The 14,670-nt window shown below is 37.0% G+C and overlaps 1 protein-coding gene across 1 annotated transcript in view; it reads left to right on the top strand.

Moving 5' to 3' along the window:
• Positions 1-14,406, top strand: part of LOC128501250 (solute carrier family 2, facilitated glucose transporter member 9-like) — a 36,857-nt gene extending 22,451 nt beyond the window's left edge. Inside the window, exons 7-12 of the mRNA XM_053470660.1 lie at positions 11,055-11,242; positions 12,591-12,701; positions 12,994-13,095; positions 13,198-13,273; positions 13,450-13,577; positions 14,068-14,406. Of these exons, the coding sequence (XP_053326635.1) occupies positions 11,055-11,242; positions 12,591-12,701; positions 12,994-13,095; positions 13,198-13,273; positions 13,450-13,577; positions 14,068-14,265 (803 nt within the window). The 3' untranslated portion in view covers positions 14,266-14,406. The remainder of the gene's footprint in view (positions 1-11,054; positions 11,243-12,590; positions 12,702-12,993; positions 13,096-13,197; positions 13,274-13,449; positions 13,578-14,067) is intronic.
• Positions 14,407-14,670: the final 264 nt, after the last annotated feature.

The raw sequence follows: 14,670 nt of genomic DNA, 5'->3' as shown, positions 1-14,670 counted from the left end.
CCACTAGATTTCCACACAATGGTTTGTATTGGCCCCAAATATATTTATATAACGCTATCATATCCCCTCTGAGGCGACGTTTTTCTAAACTAAACAGATTTAAATTAGTTAACCTTTCTTCATAACTATAGTGCTCCATTCCTTTTATTAATTTTGTAGCCCGCCTCTGCACCCTTTCTAGTGCTATGATATCCTTCTTTAGAATAGGTGCCCAAAATTGCACAGCATATTCAAGGTGCGGCCTTACCATTGATTTATACAGAGGCAAAATTATATCTTTATTCCGCGACTTGATGCCCCTTTTTATACACGACAATACCTTACTGGCCTTAGCAACCGCAGACTGACACTGCACATTGTTGCCTAGTTTGTTGTCTATAACAATTCCCAAATCCTTCTCATTAGTCGTTACCCCTAATTCACTACCGTTTAGGGTGTAGGTTGCTTGTGCATTTGCTACCCCGAAGTGCATAACTTTACATTTATCTACATTGAATTTCATCTGCCATTTGTGTGCCCAGTTCCCCAGTCTATCTAGATCCCTCTGCAGCACAGTAATATCCTGCTCGCCCTGTATAACTTTACCTAGTTTAGTGTCATCTGCAAACACAGAAACATGACTTTCAACGCCTACTGCCAAGTCATTTTGATGCCTGAACATGTATTTCTCCACCTGGACAACTAGGATTTCAATGAAACGCAAGACCTTTCACATGCCGGGAGTTTTTCATCTTTTTTTTCTCCTTGTTTTTCTCCTTGCATCGTTTCGCCATTGGATGATGTATCTGGCTTGATGCCCAGTCATTTGTCCAAATTAAACATCACAAAACATAGATAAGATTTTTCTCTGCATTGCCCTTTACCCCACCAGTGTTCATCTGTCCCTGTAGTATACATGACATGGCTGGGGTTCTCTCTGACCTGGTAAGTGCACAGAGCATTTAATTAGGAAATAAGCGCACTCCTGCATGTATGTGCATGTGTATGTGCATGTGTGTGTGTGTGTATGTGCGTGTGTGTGAGGGGGTTTGATAGATACAAAATGGTGTAATTTCAAGGGGACAGCTTACTCCAAATAGTCTCAGTTATTAGCACACAATATGGATATTCTTGCCTGTTTTTGAAGTAAAAGTCATTATTGCATACAAAGGATATTTTACAGTTTAATGTGTGCCGGCGTACTGCTTTGAAACATTGCTTTTCCAATCGTAAATATTTTGATGGTACAGATGTTACGTCCATAGCTTAAGCTGTCGGAGTGGATGCGGCGGTGTATTCCAGGATGCGGCTTGTGACAGTATCTGTGTGAAAGCTGTGTATTACTTCTTTTTGTCTGCAAATGAATAGCTTACGTGGTCCAGTTTAAGGCAGCAAGTGTTACCCTACTGATTCAACTATACATTATAAAGGGCCAGCTGAGAAATTCTGGACAGGGATGAACCTTTACAATCAGTGTTGAATTCAGGGAGTCAAAGCCACAACTCTTCTGCATGCTCTATTACATGCTTTGTTATGGCTTTAAATGCTGTTTTTATTTATTTTCGTATGCTAACACCAACCTTCTTATCACAAAATCTAAAATATATTTCATTAGATATATATTATAGTGGTTTAATTGCTCAGAGCTGCGGCACCTGACTTGCCCATGCTGGACACAAGAACACATGCAACTGCTTGCTGGACACACCAATAATTTCACATTGCCGTGTCAGGGGCCAGGCAATTTGGTTGGAGCCATTCTTTTTCTTTTTTTTACTGTTTTTATTTCAAGAGGAAGTATATGATACAGTACAGTATCATAGCTGTCACAAAGTTCTTAACCACTATATATATATATATATATATATATATATATACGCACTAACACACAAGTGTCTACAGTAAAAGGAATAACATAATAAGATTCCAGCGGAATGAATTAAATAATATATTAACTTGTCCCATCCATGTCACTCTAATTGTTAATGCAAATATCAGGGAGTAGAAGCTTCCCACATGACATAGTAGGACTAAAACCATATACTTGTATAAATAAGCTTATAGTTATATTGCTGAAGATATTTCTTACATGCATCCTCAGGCTGGGCCAAGCTTCACAAACCATGCCCCCAGAACCCCAAAAGAGATAAGGGCACCCAGTAAATGTGTAAACTAGAAGCCAATACAACACCCTTTAATGTCTGCAGACAATACCATTCACTCCTGCATGTATGTGCATGTGTGTATGTGCGTGTGTGTGAGGGGGTTTGATAGATACAAAATGGTGTAATTTCAAGGTGACAGTTTACTCCAAATAGTCTCAGTTATTAGCACACAATATGGATATTCTTGCCTGTCTCAATGTTTTTGAAGTAAAAGTCATTATTGCATACAAAGGATATTTTACAGTTTAATGTGTGCCGGCGTACTGCTTTGAAACATTGCTTTTCCAATCGTAAATATTTTGATGGTACAGATCCATCAGTATCTCAGTATCTGGAAATGTGTTATACAGGGCTGGAAAGGGAATTAAAATCAGCCCTTGAAATATTTGAATACCAACCCCATTTTTCATGGTGCCAATTTTGGTCACCCTGCCCATTTAACCATTTTCAAATTTATTTAAATAAAATACTAAAAATAAAGTTATTTAAAACAGAGAAAATACTTTCTCAGTAGGTAATAAACATCTCCTAAAACATTAAGAGCTTAAAATATAAGAAGGAGGCTGAGGGAGGTGGATACGTGCACCATGTAAGACTGGCTATGTGTATGTAATGATAAGTGTTTAATGTTAGAATGGTGTAAATATGTATATATTAAAGATGATGTATAATGATAGCGTGATATTCGTCCTGCAGATGCTATAAGGGAAATATAGTTCCCTTCTTCAGGTCAATATAGTCATTTAACAGTCTGCCCTCACACTGAGCCAATTGTCTAAAATAGAATCCTACTTGCTGTGTTGAAACCTGCCAGGCATAAGAATCTGGAACTTTGGAAATCTAAACCTATAAGTTGTCTGATTATTTCCCATGCTCTACAAGTGTGATAGAGCAATGGGTTTGAGTAGAGCTCCTCAGGCCACGTGGTCTTGAGCAGGTACAGGAGGAAAGCCAGATGGATGTCTGCAGATAACTGATGTTCCAGATTGGATCAAGTAAACCTATTGAAATTAAGTTAATAGCAAATTTATAGCTGACAGCCAGATCTAGCAGATTTAAGAGATTCAGACCACCATTACGTGAAGGTTGTTGTAGCTTGACCAACGCAATCCTGAATGTTTTATGTTGCCATAGAAATTGTTATAGGATTTTGTTTTGTTTTTTGATCTCCTTCTTTTTGAGAGTAAGAGGCAACATATGTATCAACATAAGTGCAATAACTTTGTGAAAAACTACCATTTTGTAAAGATGACAGTGATCGTTGGACCAACTTTTTAAAAAATCTGTCTGGAACCAGTCTTATAGAGGAGGTCATCACCAAACAATTTATTTTTACTTGAACTATATCCCCTTTTCAGGCCCAGCATTGGAAGATACTTCCATTGATCATCGTGCTTGGTATTGGCTCAGGTTTACCTGTGGGTTACCAGATATCGGTGACCAGCTCATCTTCAGTGGTAAGAAAAAATTACTCTAGAAGAACATATCACTATGACAAGTGGTGGCATCACACTGATTACATCTGAATCGGTGTAGTACAAATATTTTCTGGTTTATTTATATGTTTATACCTAGAAATATGGTCACATGACGTGGTTACATGACACTGTATCTCAAATTTTGTTCCAGTACATGCTTGCTATAATGAAATCAATGTATAAGCAATGTCCCTGCCTCTAGGCTTTTGGTAAACTAATTATTTTGTGAACCCCCTTTTTAGCTCCTCATGGAGAATTACATTAATTAAATATGAGAAAAATAGGCAAACATATGAATTAAAAAATAGGCAAACCCCCCTTTCGCCTCTACTATATATAATATCTATGGAGGTCCTAGCTATTGATATAAGAAATAATGAGAATATTAAAGGCTTTCGGTTTCTAGAGGAAGAATTAAAAGTGAGCATGTATGCCGACGATGTGCTTATTACTATAGAGGACCCTGAAAAATCAATAGAGACTCTTATGACAACAATTAAGCAATATTCTAATGTTTCGAATTATAAACTGAATATAGGAAAATCCGAAATTGTACCATTAAATATTTTAACTCAAACTAAAATAATAATACAGCAGGAATATAACTTCAAATGGAAATCTGAGCTAATTTATTTAGGAATAAAAATTACCTCAAAATTAGAAGACATGGTAGAAAGAAATTTTATAACCCTCCTATCAACATCTAATTACATACTGAATAAATGGAAGAATATACAATTATCATGGTTAGGCAGAATAAATGTAATCAATGCTTATATACTACCTAAATGGACTTATTTGTTTCGCCATATGCCCCTAAAAATTCCCAAACCCTGGTTGAATATGTTACAATCTAGTATAAATAAATTCATTAACAAAGGAAAACGGATGAGACTGGGAATTAAATATCTGTCAAGAAAAATGAATAAGGGAGGTTTAAATTATCCTAGGGTAGAGACTGTATATGAAGCGAGCCTCTTATTACACATGTACAACTTGCAACTTTACTCAAATTCAAATCAATCCTGGTACAAATTGGAGAAATATCTGACAGATATTGAATATTTATCTGCATATATGTGGCATTTTGATCGTAATTTAGACCGTAAAGTCAGTGAGATCAAAAGTTTTATAATTAAAGATATTACAGGAGAATGGAGAAAGTTCAAAAAAAAAAATAATATTTGTAATAAGATTTTAGATAATGCAGACTTGGATTTAATAGAAATGAATGTCCCCGATATAAGTCTAAAAAATTGGAAAAATTCCGGGATATTAGAGATTAAAGATATTATATGTGACGATAGAATAAAAACATTTAATCAGTTAGCCTCAGAATTCAAATTGCCTAACTCGGAAATATTCACATATTTAAGAATCCAATCCTTTTTAACATATGCACGATATAAGACAGATAAAGGGATTCATAAAAAACTTGAAAGAATATTTAATAAGAGTTCTATAAAGAATGTTATGACTAACTTATATGCTTTAATCAAAGAAATAGATGAGACTACACCAGAAAGGTTCCTAGTGAAATGGGCTAAAGATATAACGCTACAGATTACAGAAGAAGAGTGGTATCTAGCAATAAATTTGACTTATAATACTCTACACTCCATAACAATCAGAGAAAACTATTTTAAAGTCATGCATCGGTGGTATTTGACCCCATCGAAGCTGAAAAATATGTATGCCGATACATCGGACGTTTGTTGGAGATGTTATGTAGATAAGGGGGACTATAAGCATATTTGGTGGAGTTGCAAAGAAATCAGGTCGCTTTGGGAATACACATATGAATTACCAAGAAAATTGGATAATATCCTAATTGAGGAAAATATGAAGATAGCTCTTCTCCACATTCTTCCAAAGAATTTATCCAAGGAAAGAAAAATAATAATAATACACGCATTAGCGGCAACTAAGATATTAATCGCTAGAGCTTGGAAAGAAGCTAAACTAATAGCTAAGATATCACTGGTAAAACAAATACTGTTCCAATTGCAAATGGAAAGCGGCCTCTGCTGGGTCAGCTTATCATATAAAATAAAATCAGACATTTGTAAAGACTGGATTAAAAAAATTAATGAAATTTATGATACGAATTCGTAACCTGGTAAATAACCTTATTCCTGACTCCATTTCTGTATTTTATTTATTTTTATTTATTTTTTTTTATTTTTTTTTATTTTATTTATGGTTGTTGATGTTTACTACGTTATGATACGACCGCATAGAGGTCTAATGATATGGGAAGACGAATGAGTAAACTTACGACCAAGTTGATATGTATTTGTATCAGTACTATGTTGTTTCTATTTGTTATATGTTGTATGAGCTGTGAAAAATAATAAATATGATTTAATTAAAAAAAAAAAAAAATAGGCAAACATAAACATACATAGAACATTACATAACACACATTTACAGAGCTCCTGCAAGTTCCATAGCTCTATTACAATAGGGAGACAGCGAATATTAGCAATAAAATTAAGATTGACAACATATAATTTGAAAATAAGATTGACTCATACTGTGACTGACATACAAGAGGGCCCTGTTCTTATGAATTTAAAATATTTCAAGAGGCTGAAGGGGAATGAGACAGTAAAACACATTCAGGGAAGTCTGGATCCTGTGCTATCCAAGGGCCAATTCTCTCAACTATAAAATTATACATAGTAATATGGAGTCACAGTGAATGCAGAATGGGCTGACCTCTTCTAAGATGTTGCAGGGGCACACACCATGACTTACATATGTAATTGACTCCAACAATCAGTACCGATTCACTGACCCCTGTCTCCTTTCAGAAAGGTAAAACAGTTCATACCTGATAAGTAGAACAATACATATTGTAAAATAGTGGAAACCAAAGATTTTTAGAGGACAGGCCAGACATATTTCAGATTCTCAATATATTCTCAGGAGGATATTATTGTCTTGCTGATATTATCGTCGCTTGCTGAGTAGTTAAAGGGGAAACGTCAATCAGTCACCTCTAGGTTTGAAACTACAAGTTGTTTGGAACTTGTTTGAGCCGTTGTAGCACCAATTGTCAATTATGTACCTCTCATTTGCAGTTTGTTAAGGAGTTTATCAACCAGACATGGATAAGAAGATATGGAACCTTTGTCACAGAGGAAACAGTCACTCTGCTCTGGTCCACCGCAGTGTCTATTTACAACATTGGGGGGTTGTTGGGATCTCTCTTGTCTGGATATTTGCTGGGAAAATATGGGAAGTGAGTAACTTCTTCAATTTCAACCTCAATATGGATATTACCAACATACACTATCTGGCAATGTCAATGAAAAAAAATATTCAAAAGCATAGTATATGTGCTGGAAGATCTCATTTAAACATTTTGGGGTGAGTTAACATACCCCACCTGTGTCTACCTGTGGATTGTTATGTAAATTGTTTATTATGCTAGCTTTCTAATGTTGACTAGTTGACCCTCTCAATAGCTGGTTTCATAGTTATGTCACAAAATTTATGGTTGATTTCATAGCATTCTTCAATCAACGCTATACCTTTACAGCTCACACCGTATTTTCTCTTAGGCCTATTCAGTAAAATATCTGTCCATAAGTTACCAGAGAGCTGATAATTGTCAAATTGTTATCTTTCACATTCAGGGCGGCCCTTAAGCTGCCTTATGACATTAGTGTGGCTGCTGGCTGGATATGTGAGGCTGCATGCCATGTTTTAATGCTCATGTAGTGTGTGGCCAGGAGTATTCAGCAGCTGGCCAATGGCCTACTAGCATTAATCAAACTACAAAATGCCAGTCCTGTGTTAAAAATGTAGATTCCCTCATTATCACAAACTGACAGATTTTTAATGCAAAGTCCAGTTTCTGACTGAAGTATGACTTAATAGATATCCCTGCTAGTTCCTAAAACATAACTGGTAATGCGGCTTGGCCCATATGACTTAAAGCTGACAAAACATATATCACACTTTCTGTTTTTTGAGCAAATAAAATGTCAACGATGTGACATTTTAGTCTTTTATGAATCACTAAAAATAATAGAAAAGCTTAAGAACATTTTTCAAATTCTATAGCAAAAGTCTTCTTTTGAGTCACAAAAGGGTGCATTCGTCAGTACTATGAATTGTGTTTTCAACGTTGCATTTAGTTACAAGAGCGTTAAACTGAACAGAATAGGAAGAACATCACATTTAATGGTTACACATACACATTGGCAGTTTCGGCAGCCCATCTTTATTAGCTTATGTATGTGTATAAACTGAAATCTCCTGTTCCCTCCAGGAAACGGTGCCAGATACTGAGTAACTTGGTTGGTATTACAGCCGCCATGTTTCTTGGATTATGCAAGGTAGCTGGGTCCCATGAGATGATTCTGATTGGACGGTTCCTTTATGGCTTTACCATAGGTAAATGTTGAAGTTGTAACTTAATATGGGTATAGGCCATATTATAATGGGTCAATGCAAGAATCTTGCAGCTACTCACGTAATAGGTCTCTGAATTGACAATAAATTTATAGCAATAAAAAGTATCAGAAGAATGCTAACTGAAGGAATACTGAAATACTTTTATATTGTATGTTTTAATTGTAAATAAGAACAAATACAAGTAATTAACACATTAATCTACTTGAAAACGTGTTTAGTATTGGGAGTTAACTTAATATTTGCATTTACCAGTTGATTAGTATGAAACATATTTTGCTGTATTGATTTCTATTGCGTATACTGTTTTCATTTTTAGTGACTTTAAAGTTCAGATCGCCACTACTTTGTAGAAAAGAAATTGAGTATCAAGCTATGTCTGAAAAAAATAAATAGAATAATTTCCCAGAATGCAACTCACATTGATGAAGATGTAATGCAGGTTATTATCCTTCTCACTTATCCATGCCATATATATTACCTATACAAATACATTATATGCTATACATAACTGCTATGTTACAAAGCAAAATAGATGTGATATCCATCAGTTACGCCCTTTTTTCTCTAATAGGTTTATCAATGAATATATATGTTCAATACCTGGGAGAGATTGCCCCAAGGAACCTCCGAGGCTTCATCAACACCACAGCCCCAGTGTTTAGGACATCAGGGAAGCTCTGGGGCCAAATTGTGGGACTCAGGTGAAGTGGCAACCAAAGTGAATAAGCAAGCATATAGAATAGAGTATATGTGTGTGGCTGAACAAGGAACCCTGTACATTGTTTTCCAACATCTTTTCCCTGTTCCACAAATAGCCCCATAAGAACTATGTTTTTGCTGCCACATCCAGCATCCATTTGCTTGTGGAGTATTCCAGGGTTGGGGGTCTTGGGGGTTCTGACTTACATACTCTATGGATAACTGTGCCGAGCATTACCCGCATATGCATAGTATATTTGGGGAAGTGTAATTACATTTTACCTACCAACTCGCCGTTTCGTAAATAAACCCCTATTATTAAATGTGTTACAGTGTAAAACACCCAATGTAGTTTACGCCCTACCTGAAGCAAGATGGATATATACTCACCTTTTCTTCTTGTAAGTTTGTGTTACATAATTCTCAAAAGATAATCACCCCAGTGTTATTCTTGGCTAAGCACTTTAATACATTTGCCCATCTTACTAGACAAGACGACAGCTCATGTCATCACTAATGTGCATCCTACAGAAGTAAAATATGTAGTTAGAATGTAAATTAAAGGGAAACTGTTACTAATGAATCTTTTGGAACCTTTCATTTATTAGAACTACCGATAATTTGTATTTTTTTTTCTATTTAATCGGTAAATGTTTTTGAAATTGTTGTTTTAAAAGTAAGTTATTATAAAATCTCTAGGACGCAAATCTCAGTGGCAAAGTGCACCCAGACTAGCATTACAGTTAATTTTCTGTCCCAAAGTCCTTTCCCCTTATCCAGTAATTGGGGCAGTAAAAGAAGGGAAATAATAAATTAAATGAAAGAGAAACTGAGGACAGAGAACAGGACATTAAGATGGCTACTCCAATTATATATATGGAGTGGATATATATAATGTTTACATTTATTATATAAGCACCATTCTATAGGTTGTTCTACTTACTAAATAGTAAAATGCAAGATTTGGTGGAACGGCAAACCATCTTTGATTAAATACTGTATATTCCAAAAGAACACTTCATGCCAGATAATTTAACATGACAAACCATAATCTTTAACATTCTGTTTATCTTTCATAAACCACGACACATTCCTTTTGATGACATATTTTTACATTCTTGCAGGGAGACTTTGGGGACAGAAGCACTTTGGCCCCTGATGTTGTCATTAAGTGGGTTTACAAAAGTACTGCAGTTGGCAATAATGCCATTTTACCCAGAAACTCCCCCATACCTCCTCCTGGTAAAAAAGGACAAGGAGCGCTGTGTGAAAGGTACTATCTAAAACTATCGCATTCATAAGCGTAAGTATATGTTATATAAGTAAGAGAAATGAAACATATGATACTTTAAATTTATGTTTCTAGTATTGGTTACCCTAGGGTGATAATGGCTGCAATAGTATTACTTGTTATTATTCATCGCTTGCATGTTGTGATCATAAGATGGTAAGATAAAGATTGCTGGTTATAAACATTACAATGTTCATAAAACAAATACTTGACTTGAGTTCATTTGAGTTTTTTGCACTTAAAGTGAAAAGAAAGCAGCTTTTTGTATTATTTTTCATAACAGGCATGCTTTTTCTCCATCTGGTGAATATAAACAAGGTTCCATGTAGAGCCCTGCGTGGGACAAATTTTTTAAGACCGCTCCCGCGGATTTTAATCCCGCTCCCGCAATGTGGGTGTTCCGCTCCCGCCACATTTGTGGCCAATCCCGCCCGCTCCCGCCACATTTGTGGCCAATCATGCCCGCCTCCTTACCTGATTTCCCGCGCGGCTGCCCTCGAGTTGTTCCGTCACGGCGTGACGGCTCCGCCCAGGAACAAGGCGGAGTCACAGGAAGTGACGTCACATTACGTGACTCCGTTTTGTTCCTGGACGGAGCAAGCTAGGAGACACTGTAAGGGAGCAGCAAGAAGGCAGCCTTGCGGGACTGCGCGGGATTACCAGAGCAAAACCGCCCGCGCCCGCAAGTTTTTTGGCGGGTCCCGCGGGACCCGCAGGACCCGCCTCCCAGTGCAGTCCTCTAGTTCCATGTTTGCTGTTGATAGCTTTAACCATCGTTAAGACATAATCGTCTGGGTCTAGTATGCCAATGATCATTGTTTCTTGTCTTAATAGGTCTACTTGCTTCAGACCATTGTCTACCCATCTTGATTACCATCCCACGTCCCACTGTTTCTGTTCATATTCTATTCATTTTATATGAATGCCATTCCTACAAAACCATGTTTTCATGATCTTCTTATCCAGCCCCTAAATCCAACCCTGGTCATTTTATCACCTACTTCTCTTTCTCAGCTATGAAAAAGTACTGGGGGAATCACAACTACCAAGCAGAGATTGACAACATGCTGTCAGAAAAAGAAATCTGTAGGACAACAAAGACCATGAATGTGCTGGAACTTGTACGCGATCGCTCAATGCGATGGCAGCTCTATGTTGTGATCTGTATTAGCCTCGCTCTCCAGCTTTCTGGGATCAATGCAGTTGAGTAATTTGCTCTCATGTCCAACGCACAGATGAACTGTGGACTGTTCCCTCTTAACCTATCCCACTACAGACATACTAAAATTTGGAGGGTAAAAACTCCAGCTGGGGCTTGAGTTAGGTCTGACACACTCATTTTACACAGATTACACAGTTTTACTTGATAGTTGATACACAATGTCATTGGGTACAACTGCTATTTTAGGATAGGGGGTTGGATTACTTGCAAAAGAGGGTAACATCAGGGCCAGACTTGGGATGGTGAGGAGGCCTTTGCACTTTAAGGGTGGTGGATGCCAAATAATGTAAGTGCATATTACATTTTTATGCTTAACCAGCTTGCAGCTGGGCATATCCAGCAGGAGGCTGCACACTGCAGCACCCCATCTACCACCGGAATGGCAGATAGAGTGAGTATGGGGCAAAGTTGACCCAGTGTGCAAGTTGGCCAGTCCAGGTCTGGGTGACATCCTGTTTTTTACCTCAGTTTTTTACCTCAGAGCTAACCCTGACACTCTTTTTTTTAAAATTTAAAAAATACCATTTTCACCTCTCAACATTGGTGTAGGTATTTATATTCCTATACCTTTATATAGGAGGTATTAGGCATTTCCTCCATTTCTCTCTATGGTTTTTTTTGGTTTATGCTGTAGTATACATAATTTTTGACTGACTGTTTGATCACTGTCCAAGACAATGACCTGCTACGGGGTAGAGCCAATACTCTTTTTCTGAATTGGGAAGCAAACGTAAGCAGTGGAACAAAAACTCTATGGGCAGCCACGCCTCTCTAAGTCAGGACATAAAGAAGTGCATCTCAGGATACATTTAAAAGCTTTGTATGCCTATATCTGGAAGAATTAAAACATTTTTGTGTATGTGGGGTTTTTTTTTACCTTAAATGTATATTTGCTCAACTTTTTGGGTGAAAATAGCAGAATATGAGATTATACCCCAGTGCTCTAACATGGAAGATGGATCTCTGCTATTGATATTTTTTGCACTGTCCTGCTAGACCACCAGGTGACAGTTGTATGCAGCTGCTGGACCCTATTGAACTTGGAGCCAGCTTGTAATTTCAAGTCCTTAAACTATGGATACATAGAAGCAGAATTTGATGGCAGAAAAGAACCGTTTTGAACATCTCATCTGTCCATTGTTTTCCATATTAACCTTATATACCCTTGAACATGTCTTATCAAGGATAGCTTAATGCCTGTCCTACGTATGTTTGAATTCCTCACTGTATCTTTTATTATGCTGCCATTACACATAGGCATAATGAATCAAACATGATTACTTACTATAGTATCTCTAAATACGGTATAATTTACTATCTTTTTTCAGATCTATTATTATGCAAACAGTGTGTTTGTTACAGCTGGCCTGCCTGTGGAGCAGATCCCCTATATGTCTCTGGGCATGGGGAGCTGTGAGGTTCTGTCTTCAATGTTATGCGTAAGTAAATAATTATTATATAAGATTAATGCAGACACGTTACATTTTATGGATCACAATACAGGAGGCACGAGCATTGTCCTTGAGCTCTGCACTCTTTATTGCTTGTCCATGTGAGGTTTCTTTTTATTTTCAGCGTGGCAAGCACAATCAAATCACTTGTATATGCAATTAGCACACAATTGTGCAATCATATCATCACAGCATCAATTTGTGAAAAATAATGTGATTGTTGAAGGAGGGTTTGAGGCCTACTGATGTGAGTAAACTTAAATCACGTTACTTTTTGCAGACTATACTAATTGAGCGTTGTGGAAGAAAGACTCTCTTACTGGGCAGTTATGGACTTATGGGTGTAATGCTGGCTCTCCTCACTGTCACGTTGTCTCTTCAGGTAAGACAACAGTCTTAGTCTAACCACTCACACCCGAAAGCCTTCTCCTTGTGGTATTTTATGGTTGCAAACAAAGGATTGATTTCATTTCTCTTCCCATAGGGATGGTATAGCTGGATCCCATACTGCAGTGCTGTCCTTATTTTCCTTTACACTTTGTTCTTTGGTGTAGGACCAGGTACTGTACAAAACATCTTCACAGATAACGCTGTTATTTCCCCAGCACCAGTACACTTTTCACAAAATTATTTGTCTTTGGCAAAAATTATGCTGTCAATGCACTAGGAAGAGCACACATTATTCATCCTCTTGATGCAGAATATACCATCTGACAAATTTTTATCATCCAAAAAGGGGCCGTCACACTATCTGTGGTTATAGAAATGTGCAGTCACTCATCTCGCCCTGCAGTATTTGTTATTATCAGTAGCCTCAACTGGATCGGCATGTATGTCATTGGAGTGGCATTCCCTTATGTAGTGGTGAGTATAATAATCTGTTTAAACAGAGATGGGAATTTTCCAGTTATTGGCAATGCACCAAAGTGGTTATTTGGCTTATCCAGAAATCTAACCAATGTGGTTCTTGTAATAAAGATAGCTGTGCATTTTCATGGCGTCAACTCCACGTCACATTTATCTCAGTTTATTTAATCAATTTGATTAAATGCAATACAAGTGCCTGGACATGGATAGTTGTAAAAGATCATGGAAGTTATATTCAGCTGCAAAGCTATAGCTTGCCTGCTCCTGCTCTACATTAAACTGGGTTAAGAACCACTGCTGTCTATTTTATATGCATGTTAGTTATTTCCAGGGAGAAATATGTTGCAATTTCATCTCTTCCTTCTCCAGTGGTCTATATACCAGATAAAAAAAAGATGCACATAAAAGAAATTAGCACATTACATCATCAACTGACCCCGAAAAATCACTTGCTCAATCTAGTTCACGTTTTATCTTGTCTTCCTAGGCCAGCCTGAATCAATTCTGCTTCCTCATCTTCCTTACCTGTATTTTAGTGTCTGGGATATTCCTGTTTGTCTTCCTCCCAGAGACAAAAGGGAAATCGTTACAGCAAATTACAGAAGAATTTAATCGATTCAACTTCAGAGAAAAAAACTCCAAGGACACAGCTGAAATTTCTGAAAAGATAGAAACTAGTGTGTGATCCATGTCATTCCAGATTTTCTTTTATATAACTCTGCATCTGAGATGGATGAGCAGAGGAACGTGTGTAGGAATGCATTTTTCTTGTGATTTATGTCAACATTGCACAATAGAAATATTGCACTGGGAAAAATAGTAACAATTATTCCCCAAGTAGACAATGCACTTTATTGTTATCTTGGCGGGCAAATCAGAGTATTATAATGGTGCTATCTGGCATGCACTTTAACAATGGTCTTTTCCATAGAATACCTCTACTTAATCTACAAGAACACCTGAAAAGTTTACCATATGTTGTACTTCATGACGAGCAAATTTTAATCACCATATCATCTTATCACCACCGCAACAACTGTAATAATCCAGCTTACTTACATTACTATACATAACCCCTACCGTAACAAGT

Source organism: Spea bombifrons, chromosome 1, assembly GCF_027358695.1.
Source record: "Spea bombifrons isolate aSpeBom1 chromosome 1, aSpeBom1.2.pri, whole genome shotgun sequence".
Lineage (NCBI taxonomy): Eukaryota > Metazoa > Chordata > Amphibia > Anura > Pelobatidae > Spea > Spea bombifrons.
Note: the sequence above shows the minus strand (reverse complement) of the source record. Positions and strands in the feature narration are given on the sequence as shown.